Source organism: Phaenicophaeus curvirostris, chromosome 29 (genome assembly GCF_032191515.1).
Source record: "Phaenicophaeus curvirostris isolate KB17595 chromosome 29, BPBGC_Pcur_1.0, whole genome shotgun sequence".
NCBI classification, from domain to species: domain Eukaryota; kingdom Metazoa; phylum Chordata; class Aves; order Cuculiformes; family Cuculidae; genus Phaenicophaeus; species Phaenicophaeus curvirostris.
This window is the reverse complement of record NC_091420.1, coordinates 2,199,430-2,222,323: the sequence shown is the minus strand read 5'-3', so window position 1 is coordinate 2,222,323 and position 22,894 is coordinate 2,199,430. Positions and strand designations below refer to the sequence as shown.

Sequence of the window (22,894 nt, the reverse complement as noted above, 5' to 3'; positions counted from 1 at the left end):
GGCACTGGGATGCACGGCTGGGATGTAGCACAGCTGGGATGCGGGATACAGGCGCTGGGATGCACGGCTGGGATGTAGCACAGCTGGGATGCGGGATACAGGCGCTGGGATGTAGCACAGCTGGGATATAGCACAGCTGGGATGTGGGATACAGGCGCTGGGATGTAGCACAGCTGGGATATAGCACAGCTGGGATGTAGGATATAGGCACTGAGATGCACAGCTGGGATGTAGCACAGCTGGGATGTGGGATACAGGCACTGAGATGCACAGCTGGGATGTAGCACAGCTGGGATGTGGGATACAGGCACTGGGATGCACAGCTGGGATACAGGTGCTGGGATGTAGGCACAGCAGGGACCTGGGATACAGGCACAGCCGGGATGTGGGATACCGGAACAGCTGGGACCTGGGATACGGGCACTCCCGCTCGCAGCCCAGCCCCCACCAGCAGCACGGCACCCACAGCCACTTCTCTTTATTTTCACCGGGGGGTCAGCGCCCTCCAGCCAGCGCCGGCCGCCCCCCACTCACCCTACTCCCCCCTCCAGCTCCAGTTAGGGGGTGGCCCCCAGCCCCTCAGCCCTGCAGTCCAGCTCCAGGTCCCCCTATCACTTCTGCCGCTTGTAGATCTTCTGTGCGAGGCCGAGGAAGATGGCCTTGGGGAGGTGGTGGGAGTGCTTTTGGATCAGCTCCTGCAGCCGCCGGTAGCTGCTCTCCTCGTATTCCTGAAAAGCAGCCCTCAAGCCCAGAGTCTCATAGAGCTCCTTGACCTTCGCCACCTTCTCGGGCTCCTTCCGGCCGTAGTTCTCCTGGGAAAACACCAGAAGAAGTCAGGTGGAAGCCCAGCTGGGGCCAGTCGCTCACGGTGGGGCTGGAGTCACCCCTTGTCCTCCTTGATGCCACTTCACGCTCTTCACAACCCCTCGTGCTCCCAGCCAGGTGGTGGCACAGGGGACTCCGGCACAGGGGACTCCGGCACAGGGCTTTCCAGGTGACGGCACCGCGCTCCCTCCCCATCGCACCCACAGGAAGGGAGCGAGAGGCTGGAGAGCAGCCCTGCAGAAAGGGACCTGGGGGTTCTGGCAAGTCAGATAGGAGCCAGCAGAGCGTCCTGGTAGCCAAGGGGGTAAGCATGTCCTGGGGGTCTTCTCCGCCAGCTGGGAGAGGGAGGGGACTGTCCCACTCTGCTCTGCACTGGAGCACTGGGTGCAGTGCCAGAAACTTTTAGCCAATGCCCTAGGACCCATGGGGTGAAGGTTGGGGTGTCCTGTGCAGGGACAGGAGTTGGACTCCACGTTCCTTCCAACTCAGGATATTCTAGGATTCTATGACCTCTCCCCCATCCTTCCAGGGTGTAATGTTACCTCCAGGATCTGCCTCTGCTCTGGCGTGACCCGGCGCAGACACTCCACCACCAGCCAGCTGCATTTGTTGTCCTGGATATCTGTGCCGACCTTCCCTGTCAGCTCTGGGTCCCCAAAGCAGTCCAGGTAATCATCCTGGACGAGGATGGAAAGACGTGAGCACCGGAGTCGGTGTCCTTCAAGCACCAAGGGACAGGGAGCCACCTCCTACCTGGATCTGAAAGAATTCACCCATCTCCAGCAAGATGGCTTTGGCGTTGTCATGCTCTTCTTTACTGTCAATGCCAGCCTAAGAGGGAGGAAAACAGGAATAAAGTAACTGCCCTTCACCTTCCTATGGAGCAACTCCCACCTGAGGCCAGGCTGAGAGAGTTGGGGCTGTTCAGCCTGGAGAAGAGAAGGCTCCAAGGAGACCTTAGAGCAGCTTCCAGTGCTGAAAGGGGCTCCAGGAAAGCTGGGGAGGGGCCCTGGATCAGGGAGTGAAGGGAAAGGATGAGGGAAACAGGTTTGAGCTGCAAGAGGGGAGATTGAGATGAGATCTTGGGGAGAAATGTTCTGCTGTGACGGTGGGGAGGCCCTGGAACAGGTTGCCCAGAGCAGGGGTGGCTGCCCCATCCCTGGAGGGTTCAAGGCTGGGTTGGATGGGGCTTGGAGCCCCTGATGCAGTGGGAGGTGTCCCTGCCCAGGGCAGGGGTGGGACTGGATGGGCTTTGAGGTCCCTTCCCACCCAAACCATCCCGTGATTCTATAATTCTCCCCAGCCCCCTGCCCTCCTCGGCAGCCTCACACCAAGGGTCCAGCCCCTCCCAAGACCCTTTCCATAAAACTCACCATGTACATGGCAGCGGCCACGGGCAGGTAGAAGGAATAAAACGCCGTCTTGTATTTAACAATCGCCTTGTACCTGCGGCAGAGGAGCCACCTTAAAGAACAAAGCCCAGGCCTCCCCCTCCCACCAGAGCTCTGCAGATCAAGCAGCATCTCCCTCCAAACCAGCTCCCCAGTGCCTCACAAACAACAGCAGCACTGGAGTGAGCCAGTTATCTCCCTCCAGCCCCATCCCCTTCTATCATTTGTTTAGCCTGGAGAAGAGGAGGCTGAGGGGAGACCTCATTGCTCTCTGCAACTCCCTGAGAGGAGGTTGTGGAGAGGAGGGAGCTGGGCTCTTCTCCCAAGGGCCAGGGGACAGGACGAGAGGGAATGGCCTCAAGCTCCACCAGGGGAGGGTCAGGCTGGACAGTAGGAAAAAATGTTCCCCAGAAATGGTCATTGGGCAGTGTCCGAGGCTGCCCAGGGAGGGGGTTGAGTCCCCTTCCCTGGAGGGGTTTAAGGGCCGGGTGGACGAGGTGCTGAGGGACATGGGTTAGTGATTGATGGGAATGGTTGGACTCAATGATCCAATGGGTCTTTTCCAACTTGGTGATTCTATGATTCTACGATCGCTTTACCTCTGCTCGCTGAAGCGATTCAAATCCACCTGGGAAATCGGAGCGGTGATGAGGTCCAGCGTCTGCCCGAGCTCAGTCTGGTAGCCAGTCTGCAAAGGGAAGGAAGGATTTAGAACCTTAGAATCATGGAATGGGTTGGGTTGGAAGGGACCTCGAAGCCCATCCAGTCCCACCCCTGCCCTGGGCAGGGACACCTCCCACTGGATCAGGGGCTCCAAGCTCCATCCAACCTGGCCTTCAACACCTCCAGGGATGGGGCAGCCTAAGATCTCATCTCAATCTCCCCTCTTGCAGCTCAAACCTGTTTCCCTCATCCTTTCCCTTCACTCCCTGATCCAGAGCCCCTCCCCAGCTTTCCTGGAGCCCCTTTCAGCACTGGAAGCTGCTCTAAGGTCTCCTCAGAGCCTTCTCTTCTCCAGGCTGAACAACCCCAACTTTCTCAGCCTGTTCTCACGTGGGAGGTGCTCCTTGGATCATCTCCATGGCCTCCTCTGGACCCACTCTACCACATTCACATCCTCCTATTTATCGGTCCAGGCAGGGGGATCACAGGGGCCAGGTTCACCTGTAGGAAGAGCTCCAGGAGATGCAGGTAGTAGGGGCGCTCCCCGCAGTACATCTTCAACAGCCGGTAGACAGATGACTCCAAGAGAAAGGCATCGTTGACGGCATCCAGGCCAATCCCCTCCTGCACCGAGAGGACCAGGAGGTGTCACAGGCGCTGTGTGACCCTGCAGGACCCCCGCTATCCCCCAGCAGAGCGGCCTCCCAAATGCTCCCACCTTCTTGTACCAGCAGAGCTGTCCTCGGCGGGTGAGGGACGCGTCCATGATGTCGTCAGCCACCAGGAAGAAGGCCTGGAACTGCGAGAAGAATCACAGAATCACCAGGTTGGAAGAAACCCACCGGATCATCTAGTCCAACCATTCCCATCAATCACTAACCCATGTCCCTCAGCACCTCGTCCACCCGGCCCTTAAACCCCTCCAGGGAAGGGGACTCAACCCCCTTCCTGGGCAGCCTCGGACACTGCCCAATCACCCTTTCTGTGAAAAATTTCTTCATAATGTCCATCCTGACCCTCCCCTGGTGGAGCTTGAGGCCATTCCCTCTCGGCCTGTCCCCTGTCCCTTGGGAGAAGAGCCCAGCTCCCTCCTCTCCACAACCTCCTCTCAGGGAGTTGCAGAGAGCAACGAGGTCTCCCCTCAGCCTCCTCTTCTCCAGGCTAAACCCCCCCAGCTCTCTCAGCCGCTCCTCTTCTTCTCCAGCCCCCTCCCCAGCTTCGTTGCTCTTCTCTGCACTCGCTCCAGAGCCTCAACATCCTTCTTGTGGGGAGGGGCCCAGCACTGACCCCAGGATTCGAGGAGCGGTCTCCCCAGGGCCGAGGCCAGAGGGAGAAGAACCTCCCTGGCCCTGCTGGCCACGCCGGGTCTGATCCAAGCCAAGATGCCCTTGGCCTTCTTGGCCCCCTGGGCCCCTGCTGGCTCATGTTCAGTCAGAAGGATGGGTTAGTGGGCAGGGGGGGCCCAGGGGTGGGAGAGGGGTCCCTCCGCCACCCAGCTCTCACCAGCTCGATGCACCAGCCCACGGCCAGGGCACAGCGGAGGCTGCTGGGATCCTGCTCCCCGGGGGCCGTCAGCTCCCGGTAAGCGGCCAGCACCGTCATTCCCCGGTTGCACTTCCCGCCCGGCGCGTTGTATTCCAGCACCTGTGAGAAGAGAGAGTTGTGAGCAGCGGGAGATGGAGAAAGAGCAGGAGAGAGGGAGAGGGACACGAGAGGAGAGGAGGGGGCAGTGGCAGAGGGGACAGCAGCAGGATGGGACGGGAGAATCATAGAATCACCAGGTTGGAAAAGACCCTCCGGATCATCGAGTCCAACCATTCCCATCAATCACTAACCCATGTCCTGTTCCAGGGGAACAAGAGAAGGACAGAAGAGAGGACAGAAAAGGAGACAGGAGGGGGATAGAAGAGGAGACAGACGAAGGGACAGGAGGGGGAGAGACGAGGGGACAGATGAGGGGGACAGATGAGGGGACAGATGAGGGGGGGGACAGGAGGGGGGGACAGACGAAGGGACAGAAGGGGGGACAGAAGGGGGGGACAGGAGGGGGGGACAGGAGGGGGGGACAGGAGGGGGGGGACAGGAGGGGGGGACAGGAGGGGGGGGACAGGAGGGGGGGACAGGAGGGGGGGCGACAGGACGGGGGGGGACAGGACGGGGGGGGGACAGAAAAGGAGACCTCTGAAGGGACAGGAGGGGGACAGACGAGGGGACAGGAGGGGGGGACAGAACGGGGGGGACAGACGAGGGGGGACAGACGAGGGGGGGATAGAAGGGGGGACAGAAGGGGGGGACAGGAGGTGGGGGAGCAGCCCCAGCCCTGACCCCAGCCCCCCCTCACCTCCTTCAGCCGGGCCACAGCATCGCCGACCTCCCGGTGCCCCAGGTCCCCCTCGGTCAGGTCGCGGACGACCTGCGGGAAGAAGCTCAGGAACTCGTCCCTGTCGGCGCCGCTCATGGTGACCGGGACAGCTGAGGAGCCGCCGCCGGCTCAGGGCTCTGAGGCGCCGCGCGGGGCTCGCCGGGAAATGTAGTTCGGAGCCGCGGAGGCTGCAGGGGTCAGCACCGCCCTCCGGACTACAACTCCCAGCGTACCCCGCGCCCGGGGTGGGGCCAGCAGCTGCCCCTGATTGGTCCGCTCCATGGTGCGAGGATGAGCCCAAGGAGGCGAAGCCAATAGGAGCGCGGGGGGGCGGGGCCGAGCGCTCTGATTGGCGGAGAGGGGGCATGGAGCGAGGGCTGGGATGGGTGTGAGAGGGCAGGGGGTTGTAGCGGGGATGCAGGAGGTGGGGGGTGCAGGGAGTTGTAGTGGGGTGCAGGGGGATGTAGGGGGGGTTGCAGTGGGGTGGGGGGTGCAGGAGGTTGTAGAGGGATGCAGGGGATGGGGGGTGCAGGGGGATGTAGGGGGTTGCAGTGGAGGTGGGGGGTGCAGGGGGTTGCAGTGGGGTGGGGGGTGCAAGGAGTTGCAGGGGGGTGCAGGGGATGCAGGGGGGTGGGGGGTGCAGGGAGTTGTAGGGGGGTGCAGGGGGTGCAGGGGGGTGGGGGATGCAGGGGGTTGCAGTGGGGTGGGGGGTGCAAGGAGTTGCAGGGGGGTGCAGGGAGTTGTAGGGGGGTGCAGGGGGTGCAGGGGGGTGGGGGATGTAGGGGGTTGCAGTGGGGTGGGGGGTGCAGGAGGTTGTAGAGGGATGCAGGGGATGGGGGGTGCAGGGGGATGTAGGGGGTTGCAGTGGGGTGGGGGGTGCAGGGGGTTGCAGTGGGGTGAGGGGTGCAGGGGGTTGTAGGGGGTTGCAGTGGGGTGAGGGGTGCAGGGGTTGTAGGGGGTTGCAGTGGGGTGAGGGGTGCAGGGGGTTGTAGGGGGGTGCAGGGGGATGTAGGGGGGGTGCAGGGGGGTGGAGGATGCAGGGGGGTGGGGGGGTGCAGGAGGTTGCAGTGGGGTGGGGGGTGCAGGGGGTTGCAGTGGGGGAGGGGGTTGCAGTGCAGTGGGGGGGTGCAGGGGGTTGCAGTGCGTGGAAGGGGAAGGCGAGGGGGCAGTGGGATGTGGGGGTGCAGGGGTGCAAGAGAGATGGAGGGCAACAGAGCTGGGGGACAGATGGGGGGTGCAGGAGGGTGCAGGGGTTCAGTGGAGCTGTGGGGGCAGGGGGGCAGCTGGGAGTGCAGTGGAGCTGGGGGGCGAGGGGGTGCAGTGGGGTGCGGGGGTGCAGAGGTGCAGGAGTGCAGCAGAACTCGGGGCAGCTGGGGGTGCAGTGGAGCTGGGGGGCATCTGGGGGGTTCAGGGGTGCGGTGGAGCTGGGGGGGCAGCTGAGGGGTTCAGGGGTGCGGTGGAGCTGGGGGGGCAGCTGAGGGGTTCAGGGGTGCAGTGGAGCTGGGGGGGCAGCTGGGGGGTGCAGGGATGCAGCAGAGCCGGGGATATCGGGTGCAGTGTGGGTGCAGGGGTGCAGTGGAGCTGGGGAAAGGGGGTGCAGCGTGGCTGCAGGGGTGCACTCTAGCTGGGGGGGGGCAGTTGGGGGGTTCAGGGGTGCTGTGGAGCTGGGGGGGCAGCTGAGGGTGCAGGGATGTGTCAGAGCTGGGATTATAGGGGTGCAGTGTGGGTGCAGGGGTGCAGTGGAGCTGGGGGGGCAGCTGGGGGTGCAGGGATGCAGCAAAGCTGGGGGTGTAGGGGTGCAGTGGGGCAGCTGGGGGGGGCAGGGATGGGTGGGGTGCTCCTCACACCTTTGGGAGCAGGTGAGGTCCCAGGTGTGGGTTGAGGTCTGGCTTCTCCATCGGCCTCGTGGCCTCGCTGGGGGGGTGCAGCTCTGCAGGGGCATCCCTCCACGGCTCGTCCTGCAGCTCCCTCCCCACCACTGATTGGCAATCTCCCACTTATCCACCGTAATCCTCTCATCTCCGCTAACCCCGGTTTAATCAATCTCTGCCTTGTTGCCTGCTAATCCCACCCCCCCCCCATCATTGTTGAAAGCCAGGAACGTGGGGGCTTCGGAGCTGAGATGCCCCACGCCCTGGTCAGGTGCCCTTGCAGAGCTGGGGCAGGGAGGGTGGAATTGGATGAGCTTTAAGGTCCCTTCCACCCCAAACTATTCTATCATTCTATGATTGTTTAATCTGGAGAAGAGGAGGCTGAGGGGAGACCTAATCGCTCGCCACAGCTCCTCGAAAGGAGGTTGTAGAGAGGTGGGTGCTGGTCTCTTCTCCCAAGTAACAAGGGATGAGATGAGAGGAAACTGCCTCTAGCTGCTCCAGGAGAGGTGACTCAACCCCCTCCCTGTTCCAGTGACCCTTAATGTGACAATTTTTTCCTGATGTTGAGCCTGAGGCTCCCCTGGTGGAGCTTGAGGCCATTCCCTCTCGTCCTGTCCCCTGGCCCTTGGGAGAAGAGCCCAGCTCCCTCCTCTCCACAACCTCCTCTCCGGGAGTTGCAGAGAGCAATGAGGTCTCCCCTCAGCCTCCTCTTCTCCAGGCTAAACCCCCCCAGCTCTCTCAGCCTGTCCTCGTACAGAAGGTTCTCCAGCCCTTGCATCATCCTTGTAGCCTCCTCTGGACTCGTTCCAACATCTCCATCTCCTTCTTCTGTTGAGGATCCCAGCACTGGACACAACCCTCCAGATGAGATCTCACAGGAGAGGAACAGAGGGGCAGAATCCCCTCCCCTTGGCGTGTTTGTAGTAAAAACCAAGCGTCTTTGGTTCTGGGATCAGGATGCTTGTAGTAAACGAGGAGAACGTATTTTGCACCTTGTCCCTCTGGCTTTCCCCGTGGGGCTGCGTCGCCGCAGGGCGCTGGCGGCTGCCCTGCCACCCGTGTGAATTAGGCTCCGTGACAAACGATGAGATCAGAGCTGATTACTGGTTTCTTGCTAATTTGATTATTTCAGATTACACCGAAGCCAGCCTGATTATAAGAGGGCGTGCAGGCTAACGGGCCCCAGCCCCAGCGTCCTGCTGCAGGACCGGGATGCAGCCAGCGCTCGGGTCTGGCTCTGCACGACCCACCAAGCCGCTCCGCAGCACACGGCGAGGCTGCCAGAAGCCAAAAGAGCATTTTCTTGCAAATACGATTCCATGTCTTGTGCCCAGCCACCAGCTCCCCACCATCCGCAGGGCTGGGCTGCTGGTGCAGCCTCCAGGGAGGTTCTTCTCCCTCTGGCCTCGGCCCTGGGGAGACCGCTCCTCGAATCCTGGGGTCAGTTCACCACAAGAAGGATGTTGAGGCTCTGGAGCGAGTCCAGAGAAGAGCAACGAAGCTGGGGAGGGGGCTGGAGAAGAAGAGGAGCGGCTGAGAGAGCTGGGGGGGTTTAGCCTGGAGAAGAGGAGGCTGAGGGGAGACCTCATTGCTCTCTGCAACTCCCTGAGAGGAGGTTGTGGAGAGGAGGGAGCTGGGCTCTTCTCCCAAGGGACAGGGGACAGGACGAGAGGGAATGGCCTCAAGCTCCACCAGGGGAGGGTCAGGATGGACAGCAGGAAAAAATATTTCATGGAAAGGGTGATTGGGCAGTGTCCGAGGCTGCCCAGGGAGGGGGTTGAGTCCCCTTCCCTGGAGGGGTTTAAGGGCCGGGTGGACGAGGTGCTGAGGGACATGGGTTAGTGACTGATGGGAATGGTTGGACTCGATGATCCGATGGGTCTTTTCCAACCTGGTGATTCTGTGATTCTATGAACGTCTCTATGAGGTTGGTGTAACCTTGCCAGGTGGGATTTTGAACATCAGTTTTGTATAAACAGACCATTTGCATCCTCGGTAGATGTTGTAGCTTTGTGGAAGATCTTCTACCCAGCGCCCAGTGCAGAATGGAAGCAATTCCTCCTCTCTAAACAAAACGCTTCGTTCTGGGAGCTTCTTCTTTTATTGGTTTTGGGTGACAGAGGGATGCATTTGGAACGAGGCTGAGCTGCAGCGTGGGTCGTTGTGCCACGGACGCCCCGGCCCCTCTCGCTCTGTGTGACCTTTATTTAATCCAGTTAATGCCCAGAGTCTGCTCTGCAATCAGGGAGGATCAAACATCCCCCTCCCCCTTGGTTAATGAACGGAAGGGAGATGGAAGGGGAAAATAACCACAGATTAAACATTAATCTGCCTACGGGGACGGGGTGAGTGAGGGGACCTGTTGGCTTTGGGCTCCCCGTGTCCAGCTCTGGAGTCCTCAGCGCAGGGAGGATATGGAGCTGTTGGAACGAGTCCTGAGGAGGCTACGGAGATGATGCAAGGGCTGGAGAAGCTCCTGTATGAGGAGAGACTGAGAGAGTTGGGGTTGTTGAGCCTGGAGAAGGTTCCGCGGAGACCTTAGAGCAGCTTCCAGTGCTGAAAGGGCTCCAGGAAAGCTGGGGAGGGACTTTTGGTCAAGGAGTGCAGGAAGAGGGGAATGTTTTTGAGCTGAAAGAGGGGAAATTGAGATGAGGTCTTGGGGAGAAATGTTTTGCTGTGAGGGTGGGGAGGCCAGGTTGCTCAGAGCAGGGGTGGCTGCCCCATCCCTGGAGGGGTTCAAGGCCAGGTTGGATGGGGCTTGGAGCCCCTGATGCAGTGGGAGGTGTCCCTGCCCATGACAGGGGTGGAAGTAGATGGGCTTTAATGTCCCTTCCAACCCAAATCATCTTCATGATTCTCACTTGACATCAACCAGAACCCCCAGATCCCATCCGTGGAGGGGTTCAAGACCAGATTGGATGGAGCTTGGAGCCCCTGATGCAGTGGGAGGTGTCCCTGCTCACCACATGGGTTGGAACTGGATGGGCTTTGAGGTTCCTTCCAACCCAACTCAACCCAACCCAACTCAACCCAACTCAACCCAACCCAACTCAACCCAACCCAACCCAACCCAACCCAACCCAACCCAACCCATTCCATGATTCTGTGGTGTTTCTATGACTTGTGGGGGCACCCCAAGATGCCTTTGCTGCTCCTGGTGCCAGGGAGAGCCAGGATCGGATCTGGTTTTTAGGCAGGAGGGGAACTGCCGCGTCCCCCCTTCCGATCCCACCCCCACCAGCAGGGCACTAGGAATGCCGAGCCCCAAGGATTCTCCCCAAGACCAACTCGGAATCTCTTCTTTATTATTTAAACCCATTATGTACACCGACCGAAAAATAAAAAAACGCTTTGAAATTCTCTGCAATATGAAAACTACAAGCTCTGTACATCGACTGCCGTGAGTGCAAGAGTGAAGAAGGGTCGTGGTCTTTGGTGGCTACGCTTGCGCCCACGCACGTTGCAGAGACACGCGGGTGGCATCCTCCCAACCCCTCCAGCCGCAATCTCACCTCCCCAAAAGGACGCGGTGCCGTGCTCGGTGCCGTCCGGGCTGGTCCACGTGCTCTGTGAGGAACATCTAGGATGACCACTAAAACATCTACATCGCGCAGTGTAAACACAGGCTACGCCACCCCGGCTGCAGACCCCTTCCCGAGGGGCTGCGGGGAGACATGGACCACAGGGATGGAGCAGGACGCAGGGCTGGGTGGGGAAAGAGGAGTTAAGTCCATGAAAAAAAAGGCAGTGTTGGACATCCCCTCCGCTGGGCTTCCTACCAGGCTGATGTGTCCCACAGGCTGGGCTGGCTGGAGGAACCCTGTGGTCTGGATTGGTCCTGACATCCCGAAATAACGATGGGGGAGAAGCGAAGACCTCACTTGGAGAAATTCAAGACCTTCTGCTGCGCTAGGGGGCTGGTGGAGCCCGCGTGGCAGCAGCGAAGCCCCAGAGCACGTCTCCAAGCCATGGTTCCTGACTCCAGAAGTGGGATGCAGCTGGCGCGGCGCGGCGGGGGCGGGAGGGGACACTACTCTAACCAGGATCGGGAACACGGTTGGTCCAAAAGCAACACTGGAAGCGGAGCTCAGCTGCTCGGCAGAGCCACGACTCGAACGCACATTGCTGACTACTGGCTCTGGAGGGGGTGGCCACTGGGACCCCTGCCCGCTCGGAGCTCCCAGAGGGTGAGGGGAGGCAGCTCCGTGCCCCCAGTTGTTGGCATCGCTTCAGGGGACCCTCTCACTCACTGGTGACTGGCATCTCCATCTGGAAATGGGAGCCCAGCGCAGGGAGCAGAGCTTGGGCTGAGCATCCTTCCAAGAGCTGGGTCTCCGGAGAACGCTGGAGCACGACGAAGGTCCAGGCCACTTGGGTGCGGGGCGAGATCCCAACCCCACCCCACGGGGACCCGGCACCCGAGGCAGGGTGCGCCCCGAAGCTGGGGAGCTGCTTGCTGGGAGCTCCATCTGCCCCCAACTCCACCGCTTGGGTCACAGTGAGCTCCCTGCTGCGGATCCCCAGGTCCTGGCACCCTGCTCCGAAGGATGCTCGCGCTCCGCCTGCCCAGGGAGCCCCCGCTGCGGGCTCCAGCCCCCTCGGCTGCGGGTCTGGGGGGGGCTGCCTCTCCTCCCACTCCCAAGAAGCGGAGATGCCGGGCAGAACTTTCTGGGGAGAGCACGGAGCAGCTGCTGCTGAAGCTACCGGCACCTCCAAGGAGGCGCGAGGGCGAGAGCGTGGGGCTTGTGGCCTCCACGGAGAAGACGCGGGGAGCTGGGTTCCCCAGGGAGGCTGGGGTTTGGACGAGGGTTCTGACCCACCTTGTTGACTCCTAGAGGAGCGCAAGGAGAGTTGGCGATGGAGCAAGGAGGGGAGAGCCCCCTCGTCACGCAGCCAGAAGCTCTGGGGCTGCTCCCCACTCATCCCTGCCGTCCCCCCATGCCCGGAGCGGCCAGTCCACGTCGCTGGGCTCCCACCTCACCTTCCCTGTGACGCAGCCGGGGCTGGGAGCCTTCTCCAGGCGCTCTGCCTCTCCTGCCACAGGGGCCACCGAGGTGCCCGGGTCCCTCCTGCCTGCGCTCGGTGCCGTCGACCCTCACATGTTGGACGGGAGTTTGGGTTTCCCCGTTTCCACCTCGGGGCCGAAAGCCACGGAGCCCTTGCGGGAGGGACCCGCTGCCTGCCTGGACGTGGCAACCGGGGACTGCGGGGTGGACGCTCCCGTCACGGGGCGATTGGGTTGAGCCAGCGATCCGGAAGGCATCGGCTGCGGGTGCCCTGGGATCGCGGGACATGGCTTGGCGAGGAGCCCAGCGACCGAAGGAGAAGATCTACGGGCCAGGTTCCCTGCAGATTTTCTGCCCTGCTGCAAGGAGCTCCCGTCGCTTTGCTGGGCCACTTTATTGGGGAGGGAAGGCTGGGAGGCCGAAAGGAGCCGGACGTCCTGGGTGAGCCGCCCCACGGGCAAGCCCTGGATGCTCCTGTGCTTCACCAGCTGCTGGGGCTGCATCAGGAGAGAGATGTGGGAGCCGGTGGCTCGCGACAGGCTGTAGTGGAGCGTTCTCCCTGCCGGCAGCGCCTGCTCCGAGCTGGGGGACGGAGCCCCTGCCGCCTGTTGCAGCAGTGAGGTGGAAACCGAGGCGCCCCGGGATTTGGAGAGCTGGGGTTGGGAACCAGCCGGAGGTTGCTTGGCCGCCGCCGGCTGCTCGCCCTTCGGCGTCGCGCGCGGCAGAGGCTGCGCCGCGTGGCTCGGTCTCTGGCTCCCGCTCTCCAGAGGCGCCTGGACCATGGGGGAGGAAGGCGACCCGGCAGCCGGCGTCTGGAGATGGGACTGCGCCCCGGACGGGGAGCTGACCGAGGAGGGGCGCGAGCCCCCCAGGCTGGGCTGGGAGCGACGCACGGGCTTGGCGAGCAGCGTGGCCTCCGGAGAGAGCGGGCTGGAGATGGACGAAGGAGGCAAGAAGATGTGGGCTTGGAGGCTGTGCTGGTGAGTCAAGGCGATGGCCACGTTGGTGGTGGCGGCCGCTGTTTGCAGGGGCGCGTGCACCAGCGGCTCCCAGATGACCGGCTTGCCGCTCAGCTCCCGGCCCATCGCCATCTGCTGCAGGTCCTGGATGTTGTGGGCCACGTCCTGGTCGTGCTTCACGATCTGCTGGATGATCTCGTTGTTCATGGGCCCCGCGCTGTGCTCGGCTCGCTTGCGGAGCAGGATGGAATTCTTCTTCCCTGGGTGGGAGGAAGAGGGGTCATCGCTCTGGGAGTGGAGGTGACAGCGGGGAAGGGACAGGAGAACCTCATCCGTGTGCCGAAGGGAAGCAAGACTTTGGGGATGGGTTGGGCAGGGGTAGAGGGAGAAGCAGGGATGAAACAGGGGAGTCCTGGCTCCAGAGGTTCCAGGCTAGGGGCTGGGGTCCTGCTCATCCTCCACGGGTGAGGGGATACGAAGACAAGCAGCTGGCCAACACCAGACAGCGCAAATATCAGAGAATCATAGAATCACCGGGTTGGAAAAGACCCATCGGATCAGCGTGTCCAACCTTTCCCAGCAATCACTAACCCATGTCCCTCAGCACCTCGTCCATCCGGCCCTTAAACCCCTCCAGGGAAGGGGACTCAACCCCCTCCCTGGGCAGCCTCGGACACTGCCCAATCACCCTTTTCCATGAAATATTTTTTCCTAATGTCCATCCTGACCCTGCCCTGGTGGAGCTGAGGCCATTCCCTCTCGTCCTGTCCCCATCACCCAGGGGATCCGTGATGCTGTTACTTGTGGGGCTAGAGGGGCTTTGTCCCCTGGCGGCCGTGCTGGACCCAGAAGCTGCTCCTCACCTATACGGTCCAGCCGGTCCATGGCCACGGTCTCGAAGGCTCTGCGCATCATGGGATACTCCTCCAGCACCTCGTTGAAGTTGTCCACCGACAAGGAGTAGAGGCGGCAGTAGGTGTCGGCTCGCACGCTGGCCGTGCGCCTGCCTCGTGTCAGCAGGCAGATTTCTGCAGGAAGAGATAAATTCGGGTGTGAGGATGATGCAGGAGGCTGAGGGGAGACCTCATTGCTCCCTGCAACTCCCTGAGAGGAGGTTGTGGAGAGGAGGGAGCTGGGCTCTTCTCCCAAGGGCCAGGGGACAGGACGAGAGGGAATGGCCTCAAGCTCCACCAGGGGAGGCTCAGGCTGGACAGCAGGAAAAAATATTTCATGGAAAGGGTGATTGGGCATTGGAACAGGGAGGGGGTTGAGTCCCGTTCCCTGGAGGGGTTTAAGGGCCGGGTGGACGAGGTGCTGAGGGACATGGGTTAGTGATTGATGGGAATGGTTGGACTCGATAATCCGGTGGGTCCTTTCCAACCTGGTGATTCTATGATTCTCTGACACGGAGCACAACTCCAGAGGAGAAACAGACCCAGTTTGAACAGCCACGACTGCGCCCTCAGCCCGGCACAGCTTCTTCTTCCCTTCCTTGACCATGGAGACACCCTTTGGCCATGGCTGCAGCAATCACCTGGCCCTTTTTCTCTCCCAAACCTGTGCTTGTAGCCTTCAAACTAGCTCAGATGCTCTGCTTTAAAGCACCCTCCTCCCCAGCCAGAGGTGGGGCGGGTGGATGCCCTCTACGCCCAAGCCAGGCAGAATTCAGGACTCACTGCTGGTTTCTTGGATTCAATTTGCTGGACAAGGTACCCCGTAAGTACAAAGGGTTGGACTTCTGAGCCCCAGAACCTGAGGTGAGGTGCACGGCAAGGCAAGAGGAGATGGATATAGAAACATCAGGGATGCCCCAGCTCCTGCCCCTTGGCTGCTCCCCGGGTCCCCCAGCCCAGCCTCACCCCCAAAGTAGGAGCCATCAGACAGCTTTGTCTCCTTGTTGCCCTTGGTGAGGATGCTGACCACCCCGTGCTGGATGAAGTACATCTTTTTGCCCACGGTGCCTTCACGGATGATGAAGTCCCCGGGCTGGAAGACCTCAAAGCGCAGCTTGGTCAGCATAGCGGTCACGAAGTTGGGGTCCGCGTTGGCAAACAGGGGCATGTTGGCCACCAGGTTGCGGCAGTTGAAGTTGATGATCTCCTGCGGGGCGAGGAGAAGGTCAGTAGAGACCCCAGCAAGCATCACCTTCCCTCTCACAAGTCACCAGCCCTGGAGGGGCTGCTCATACCTCTTTGAGCGGCTCACTGAGCTCCCCGAGGATGTTCTCCTCATCAAACATCTTGCCCTGGTAGCGGTGCTCGTAGTACTCGTGGATGCGTTGGCGCGTGTCCCCGGGTAGCTTGTGGAAGGACATGTACTGCTCCACCTGCTTGTACTGTGGGGACAAGGCAGAGCCACACGGGGCTGCGTTGAAGCGAGCTGCATCGTGCTGGAAGCCGGCAGCGATGCTGGGCAACGCTTCCCCTCTCCTGGAGTGAGAAGCAGCTCCTGACGGGGTTGGGATCCAGCCACCCCTGTCCCAAAAGCCACCTCGGGGGCAGGTGACAGCATCCCCGTGCGCTCGGGGCCCCAGGGCAGAGTCCAGGATGGGAGCCCCAACATCATGAATGGAGCATCTCAACCCACACTGCAGCATGACCCCCGTCCCACACCCCCGGGCAAGAGGAGAGGGCAGAGATCAGGAGCTGGACATCATCCCCCAGCACCCAGGGACTTGCTCCCCCAACCCTGCTGACCTTCTCCTGGTACTGGCGCCGCGACGAGTCCAGCGACTGGATGAGGGCGGTGGCGTGGCCGATGAACATGGCGTAGCAGGTGGCCCCCACGATCATGCTCAGCATGGTGAGCCAGACGTCGGTCATGCCCTCGGGCGCCTGCTGGCCGTAGCCGATGCAGAGCATGTGGCTCATGGCCTTGAACAGGGCGTGCGAGTACTGCTTCCCCCAGGAGTCGTTCTGCAAACGAGGGAATGGCCGCGGTGGAAGAAACTGCTGGGATGGACCATCCGAGCCCCTCTTCCCAGAGCCAGGGAGTCCAGAGACCCCCCCCAGTCATAGAATCATAGAATGGTTTGAGTTGGAAGGGATCTTAAAGATCGTCTAATTCCAACCCCCCTGCCATGGGCAGGGACACCTCCCACTGGACCAGGCTGCTCAAGGCACCATCCAACCTGGCCTTGAACACCTCCAGGGATGGGGCAGCCACAGCTTCCCTGGGTAACCTGGGTCAGGACCTCACTACCCTCATGGTGAAGGATCCTCTCCTTCTATCCACTCTAAATCTTCCCCTATCGAATTTAAAGCCATTCCCCCTTGTCCTATCACTACATGCCTGTTATAAGTCCCTCCCCAGCTTTCTTGTAGCCCCTTCAGATACTGGAAGGTCCCCATAAGGTCCCCCCAGAGCCTTCTCATCTCCAGGCTGAACAACCCCAACTCTCTCAGCCTGGCCTCATACGGGAGGTTCTCCAGCCCTTGGATCATTGTAGCCTCCTCTGGACCCATTCTAACAGCTCCATCTCCTTCTTATGTTGAGGATTCCAGAACTGCACCCAACCCTCCAGATGAGGTTCCATATCCAGGGCTGAGATGGGGAGGTGATGCAGAGATTCCCTCTACCCCATCTCACTGCTGTGACTGGAGAGACGCTGCTCGTGGATCCAGGCAGCTCCAGCCTTCAATTCCGAGATGTGTAACCAAACCCTTTCCTCCCCTGGTAGATGCGCGGCCGGCACAGCGCGCTCACCACCATGTGGTTGATGGAGACCCAGCAATCCTCGGGGAAATCCTGCAGCATGGGCACCAGGAACTGGAGGCAGCCATCCCAGTGACACAGCAGCAGCATCATGCCGATGAGGTTGAAGATCCTCACGACAGCACTGGCCAGGTCATACGTCATATGGAAGATCTGAGGAAGAGGCAGGAGATCACAGAATCATAGAATCACCAGGTTGGAAGAGACCCACTGGATCATCGACTCCAACCATTCCATCAATCACTAACCCATGTCCCTCAGCACCTCGTCCACCCCCCTTTCCATGAAAACATTTTTCCTGATGTTCAGCCTGACCCTCCCCTGGTGGAGCTTGAGGCCATTCCCTCTCGTCCTGTCCCCTGGCCCTTGGGAGAAGAGCCCAGCTCCCTCCTCTCCACAACCTCCTCTCAGGGAGTTGCAGAGAGCAATGAGGTCTCCCCTCAGCCTCCTCTTCTCCAGGCTAAACCCCCCCAGCTCTCTCAGCCGCTCCTCTTCTTCTCCAGCCCCCTCCCCAGCTTCGTTGCTCTTCTCTGCACTCGCTCCAGAGCCTCAACATCCTTCTTGTGGGGAGGGGCCCACAACTGACCCCAGGATTCGAGGAGCGGTCTCCCCAGGGCCGAGGCCAGAGGGAGAAGAACCTCCCTGGCCCTGCTGGCCACGCCGGGTCTGATCCAAGCCAAGATGCCCTTGGCCTTCTTGGCCACGTGGGCCCCTGCTGGCTCTTGTTCAACCAACCCCCCCAGGTCCTTCTCCTCCAGGCACTTTCCAGCCAGCCTTCTCCTAGTCTGGAGCTGCTCAGGGTTGTTGTGCCCCAAGGGCAGGACCCGCCATTTGGCCTCGTTAACCCTCCTGCCGTTGGTCTCAGCCCATGGATCCAGCCTGTTCAGATCCCTTTGGAGCCTCCTGACCCTCCAGCAGATCCAGCTTCCACCCAGCTCAGTGTCATCTGCAAACTCACTCAGGGTGCACTCGATGCCTTCATCCAGGTCGTTGATAAAGACATTGAATGGGGCTGGACCCCGCACTGAGCCCGGGGGACACCCCTCTTTTCCCAGAACAGCCCTCTGAACTCCTGCTCTCCAGCCAGCTGTACTCCACAGCCAGAGATCCCTGACCTTGGACCTTGGAGCTCCAAGAGTTTCTCACCTCCTCCCACTGGTGGATGTAGCGGATGAGGCGTGAGAGGCGCAGCAGGCGCAGGAGGCTGAGGATCTTGGTGAAGCGGACGATGCGCAAAGCCCGGGCTGTCTTGTAGACGTCAGAATCCACCTGAGTCTCCAGGTCAACGATGAGGAAGATGTAGTCAACTGGGATAGAGGAGATGAAGTCAACCAGGAACCAGCTCTTCAAGTACTTCATCTTGATGGTGTGAGGGTCAAGGATGATCTCCGTGTTGTCCTCCACCACAATTCCTGTCCGGAAGTTCAGCACCAGGTCAGCCAGGAAGAAAGTGTCCGAAAGCACGTTGAAAACAATCCAGGGAGGGGTATTCTCGTCCTTGAAGAAGGTGATGCCCACGGGTAAGATGATCAGATTCCCCACCATCAGGAGCAGCATGATGAGGTCCCAGTAAAACCTGCAGGGAGGGAGCGCGGGAGGCGAACAGGGCAGGGAGGAGTGGGAAGAAGCAGGACATAGCTGGTGAGAAAGAGAACCCGGGATCAAAATGGGAGAAACGAGCACATCCTGGAGAGATGGGCACTCAGGACATGTACGTGCATGTGACTAAGACCCTTCTGTGAGTACATGGGTGTGGGAAGAATCATAGAACCATAGAATCACCAGGTTGGAAGAGACCCATTGGATCATCGAGTCCAACCATTCCCATCAATCACTAACCCATGTCCCTCAGCACCTCGTCCACCCGGCCCTTAAACCCCTCCAGGGAAGGGGACTCAACCCCCTCCCTGGGCAGCCTCGGACACTGCCCAATCACCCTTTCCATGAAATATTTTTTCCTGCTGTCCATCCTGACCCTCCCCTGGCGGAGCTTGAGGCCATTCCCTCTCGGCCTGTCCCCTGGCCCTTGGGAGAAGAGCCCAGCTCCCTCCTCTCCACAACCTCCTCTCAGGGAGTTGCAGAGAGCAATGAGGTCTCCCCTCAGCCTCCTCCTCTCCACCAGTTCTTGAGGTGGAGCAGGGATAAGAGTCTCGGGGAGCAAACATCACTCTGTGCATGTAGGAAGGGAGCGCTGGAGCTCGAGGAGCTCGGCTGCCGCTCCTCCTTCTCCTCATGGCAATACATGCCCCCACCCCAGACTTGACATCTGCCCTGTGGGAAAGCGAGGAGGGTGTGGGTTTTGCTCCTTGGAGCTCCCTGCCTTCCACCGGCTCCCTGACACCATCCAGGCTGGCTTAGAGGGATTTAGAATCAGCTTTTCTGGTTATGCAAACCGAGTGCCGAGATTCTGGGGCGGCTGAGGGACTCGGGAGCCAGGGACGTCGTTTGGATTGTAGCCCGGGTGAGCCAGGCAGCGGCCAAGCAAGGACAGACAAGTTCCATCACCGCGGAGAAGGTGGGAGGAACAAATCTAACCTCAAAGGGGCTGGTGGTGAGGGCAGGGAAGGAGCTTTGCAGCCCTGGCCCTGCAGGACCCCCTAATCCACCTCCTTCTTCTGAGAGTGGACAAGCTTAGAGGCTTCAGAAGAAAAGCCAAGAGGCACCTGGAAGCAGTTTATTGAATCATAAAGGTTGGAAAAGACCTCAACGCTCATCCAGTCCAACCATCAGCCCAACACCACCAAGATGACCAAACCGTAGAATCATAGAATCATAGAATCACCAGGTTGGAAAAGACCCACCAGATCATGGAGTCCAACCATTCCCATCAATCACTAACCCATGTCCCAAAGCAGCACATCTACACAGTTTTTGAACCCCTCCAGGGATGGAGACTCCACCACTGCCCCAGGCAGCCTCTGCCAGGGCTTCACCACTCTCTCAGTAACGGAATATTTCCTTATATCCAATCTAAACCTCCCTTGGTGCAACTTGAGGCCATTTTCTCTCGTCCTATCACTTGATTAGTGCTTGGTTCAGCCATGAAATTCCACATCCCCATTCACATGCAAATGTGGCTGAGATGTTTTTAATCTTCACACGAACGTATCTTTATGGGTGCCTGGAGGAGCTTCCACCTTCAGGTGCCCCTGTTAGCCCAGCCCTGGCTCTAGGTGCAGACCTGAACCTCCAAGGGGTATCTCTGGGCAACTCTTAGGGCTTCGTGGATCCAAACTGGCTTTTGCCCATGACAAGAAGCCCACGGGTTTTTCTTACCCTGTGTTGTGATTCTGATTTAGGTGTAAAATTTTTAGAATCGTAGAATGGTTTGGGTTGGAAGGGACCTCAAAATCTATCCAGTCCCACCTCTGCCATGGGGACACCTCCCACTGCATCAGGGGCTCCAAGCCCCATCCAACCTGGCCTTGAACCCCTCCAGGGATGGAGCAGCCACCCCTGCTCTGGGCAACCTGGGCCAGGGCCTCCCCACCCTCACAGAAGAACATTTCTCCCTAAGATCTCATCTCAATCTCTTCTCTTGCAGCTCAAAACCATTCCACCTCATCCTGTCCCTGCCCTCCCTGATCCAGAGCCCCTTCCCAGCTTTCCTGGAGCCCCTTTCCCTGTCCTTTACTCTGTGTCGGGCTTAACACGCGGGTCCCTGATCTCAGTGGCCTTTCTGGATGCCCTTCATGTGATAAACACCGTAATCCTGCCGGCTGTCCACCTGCCAGCTCACTTCATGTCACCTTCAGCGCTGGGCACCCCGGCTTGGATCAGAGCCGGCGTGGCCAGCAGGGCCAGGGAGGTTCTTCTCCCTCTGGCCTCGGCCCTGGGGAGACCGCTCCTCGAATCCTGGGGTCAGTTGTGGGCCCCTCCCCACAAGAAGGATGTTGAGGCTCTGGAGCGAGTGCAGAGAAGAGCAACGAAGCTGGGGAGGGGGCTGGAGAAGAAGAGAAGCGGCTGAGAGAGCTGGGGGGGTTGGACTCGATGATCCGATGGGTCTCTTCCAACCTGGTGATTCTGTGATTCTATGACTCTAGGGCATCGGCTGCACGAGCCGCTCTCGTGGAGCTCAGGGTCGCCAACTTGGGGTTGGCTTCCTCAAGAAAAAGGCTCCAAGGGTTTGTAGCCCTCGGTGTGGAGCACGAGCAGCGATGACAGGAGGTGGCTACAGGTGCCACGGCCCTACGGAGGGTGATGTCTCCCCCGGGTTGGGGACACGGGCTGTGTCACAGCTCGCTGCGGAGATGACTTGCCTGGCAGCTTCATCCCCCATAGAGAAAACCCACCCTACATGACTCAACATCCCCGTGACACCCAGTTCCTCCCACATCCTCCGTCCCCGAGCTCTCCGTGCCATCCCGGTGACACCGTCAGCCAGGCCTCGGCGGGTGCCGTGCCGTCTGGCTTCCCGGTACCGGGAGATCACGGGGTCTTGTGTGTCCCCCACCCCCCCAAAAAAAACGGTGTCGAGAAGAAGCTTCGCAAGGAGGCGAAGGGGCAGCTCCTGCCTCCAACTCGCACACCGGAACCGGGGCGGCGGAGGTCACCGGCTCGGGACCGGGAGGGGCTGAGCAAGAAGAAAGTTGCCCGGTTCCTACGGGACAGACCGGGGATCGGGGGGGGTTGGCACCGGACCCGGGGCTCTCGGGGCGGGGAGGATGCACCGGGGCAGCTCTCCCGGTACCGAGGGGGATCCTAGATCGGGACAGCAGCTCCTCCGGTAATGGGGGATCCCAGACCGGAGGATCCCAGACCGGGGCAGCAGCTTCCCCGGTAACGGGGGGATCGCAGACTGGGGTAACTCCCCGGTAACGGGGGGACCCCAGACCGGGGGATCCCAGACTGGAGGATCCCAGACCGGGGGATCCCAGGCCGGAGGATCCGGGGATCAGGGGCAGCAGCTCCCCCGGTAATGGGGGGACCCCAGACCGGGGGATCCCAGACCAGGGGCAGCAGCTCCCTCGGTAACGGGGGGGATCCCAGACCGGAGCAGCTCCCCCGGTGGCGGTGGGAACCCACCTCCCCTGGCCCGGTAATGGAGGGATCCCAGACCGGGGGATCCCAGACCGGGGGGATCGCAGACTGGGGGAGCAGCTCCTCCGGTAACGGGGGGGATCCCAGACCAGGGACAGCAGCTGCCCCGGTAACGGGGGGATCCCAGACCGGGGGGATCCCAGACCAGGGACAGCAGCTCCCCCGGTGGCGGGGGGATCGCAGCCCGGGTCACCTCCGCCGGTGACGGCGCTACCCCGGTTCTCTCCGCCTCGGTGTCGGTGGGAACCCGTCTCCCCAGTCCCGGTGGCGTCGGGAACTCGCTCCCCGCCACCCCCCCGCCGCCAACCCCGGGTCCCGGCGCCGCCACCACCACTTGTTGCCCCGCGGGGCCGGTCGCCGCGTTCAGCACCACGGACAGCGGCGGCCCCGGGCGCAGCGGCGGCGGCGGCCCCGGGCGCGGGGCCCCGGGGGGGTCGCACCTGAAGTCGCTGTAGGGGTGGATGATCCAGGCACCGGCCGACTTGACCCGCTGCCGTTCGATCTCCACGGCCCGGTGGCTGCCGAACATGCGCAGCGAGAACTTGTTCACGGCCGGTTGCAGCATCGCCCCGAGCTGCCGCTGCACGAACGTCCCCGCCGCCGCCGCCGTCTCGCCCTCCGCCACGATCGGCTCCGTCGCTACCGGCGAGGCCGGCGCCCCCGCCGCCTCCCCATCCGCTACCGGCGGCTTCTCCCGCGGCTCGGGGCTCCGGCCCGCCGCCGCCGCCTCCATGCCGCCTCCTCCTCACGTTTCCTTCAAACGCCCTTGCCCGGGCGCCCTGCCCCGCGCCCCGCCGCACATGCCCGGCCCCGGGCGGCTGCTCTCTCGCTCGCCGCCCCGAGCCGCTCGGTAACCGGCTGTGCGCTCGCTCACCGGCGGCCGCGGCTCCCACGGAGCCCGCCTGTTGCTCCCCCGCCGGAGGCGCGGCGCCCGGGCCCCGCCGCCAGCGGAGGAGGCGCCGGCAGCACCGGGGCGGCGGCGGCGGCGAGCCGAGCGGCAGCGAGGCCCGGGAGGAGGAGGCGGCGGCGGCGGCGCGGGGACCCCGGGCGGGCGGGGCGG

The 22,894-nt window shown here is 61.4% G+C and overlaps 2 protein-coding genes across 2 annotated transcripts; both read right to left on the bottom strand.

The window, feature by feature from the left end:
* Positions 1–367: 367 nt before the first annotated feature.
* Positions 368–5,364, bottom strand: FDPS (farnesyl diphosphate synthase). The gene is made up of 9 exons (XM_069878834.1): positions 5,221–5,364; positions 4,383–4,523; positions 3,598–3,678; positions 3,381–3,503; positions 2,816–2,904; positions 2,199–2,271; positions 1,579–1,656; positions 1,368–1,502; positions 368–812 (listed from the first exon to the last, which is right to left on the bottom strand). The coding sequence occupies exons 1-9, from the start codon at positions 5,335–5,337 to the stop codon at positions 612–614; spliced, it is 1,038 nt and encodes a 345-aa protein (XP_069734935.1). The 5' UTR covers positions 5,338–5,364; the 3' UTR covers positions 368–611.
* Positions 5,365–12,204: 6,840 nt separating this feature from the next.
* Positions 12,205–22,692, bottom strand: HCN3 (hyperpolarization activated cyclic nucleotide gated potassium channel 3). Its single transcript, XM_069878726.1, has 8 exons — positions 22,275–22,692; positions 17,941–18,370; positions 16,786–16,947; positions 15,777–15,995; positions 15,269–15,415; positions 14,940–15,180; positions 13,944–14,108; positions 12,205–13,340 (listed from the first exon to the last, which is right to left on the bottom strand). The coding sequence occupies exons 1-8, from the start codon at positions 22,565–22,567 to the stop codon at positions 12,211–12,213; spliced, it is 2,787 nt and encodes a 928-aa protein (XP_069734827.1). The 5' UTR covers positions 22,568–22,692; the 3' UTR covers positions 12,205–12,210.
* Between the last annotated feature and the right edge of the window lie 202 nt (positions 22,693–22,894).

Excerpts from the sequence above, each read along its gene's own strand:
- FDPS (XM_069878834.1), bottom strand. The coding sequence starts at position 5,337 with ATGAGCGGCGCCGACAGGGACGAGTTCCTGAGCTTCTTCCCGCAGGTC. Across the intron at positions 3,504-3,597 it reads AGCTCTGCTGGTACAAGAAG|GAGGGGATTGGCCTGGATGC; the intron begins GTGGGAGCATTT and ends CTCTCGGTGCAG. Across the intron at positions 2,272-2,815 it reads AATCGCTTCAGCGAGCAGAG|GTACAAGGCGATTGTTAAAT; the intron begins GTAAAGCGATCG and ends CCTCTGCCGCAG.
- HCN3 (XM_069878726.1), bottom strand. The coding sequence starts at position 22,567 with ATGGAGGCGGCGGCGGCGGGCCGGAGCCCCGAGCCGCGGGAGAAGCCG. Across the intron at positions 15,416-15,776 it reads GGCGCCAGTACCAGGAGAAG|TACAAGCAGGTGGAGCAGTA; the intron begins GTCAGCAGGGTT and ends TTGTCCCCACAG. Across the intron at positions 15,181-15,268 it reads TCAGTGAGCCGCTCAAAGAG|GAGATCATCAACTTCAACTG; the intron begins GTATGAGCAGCC and ends CTCGCCCCGCAG.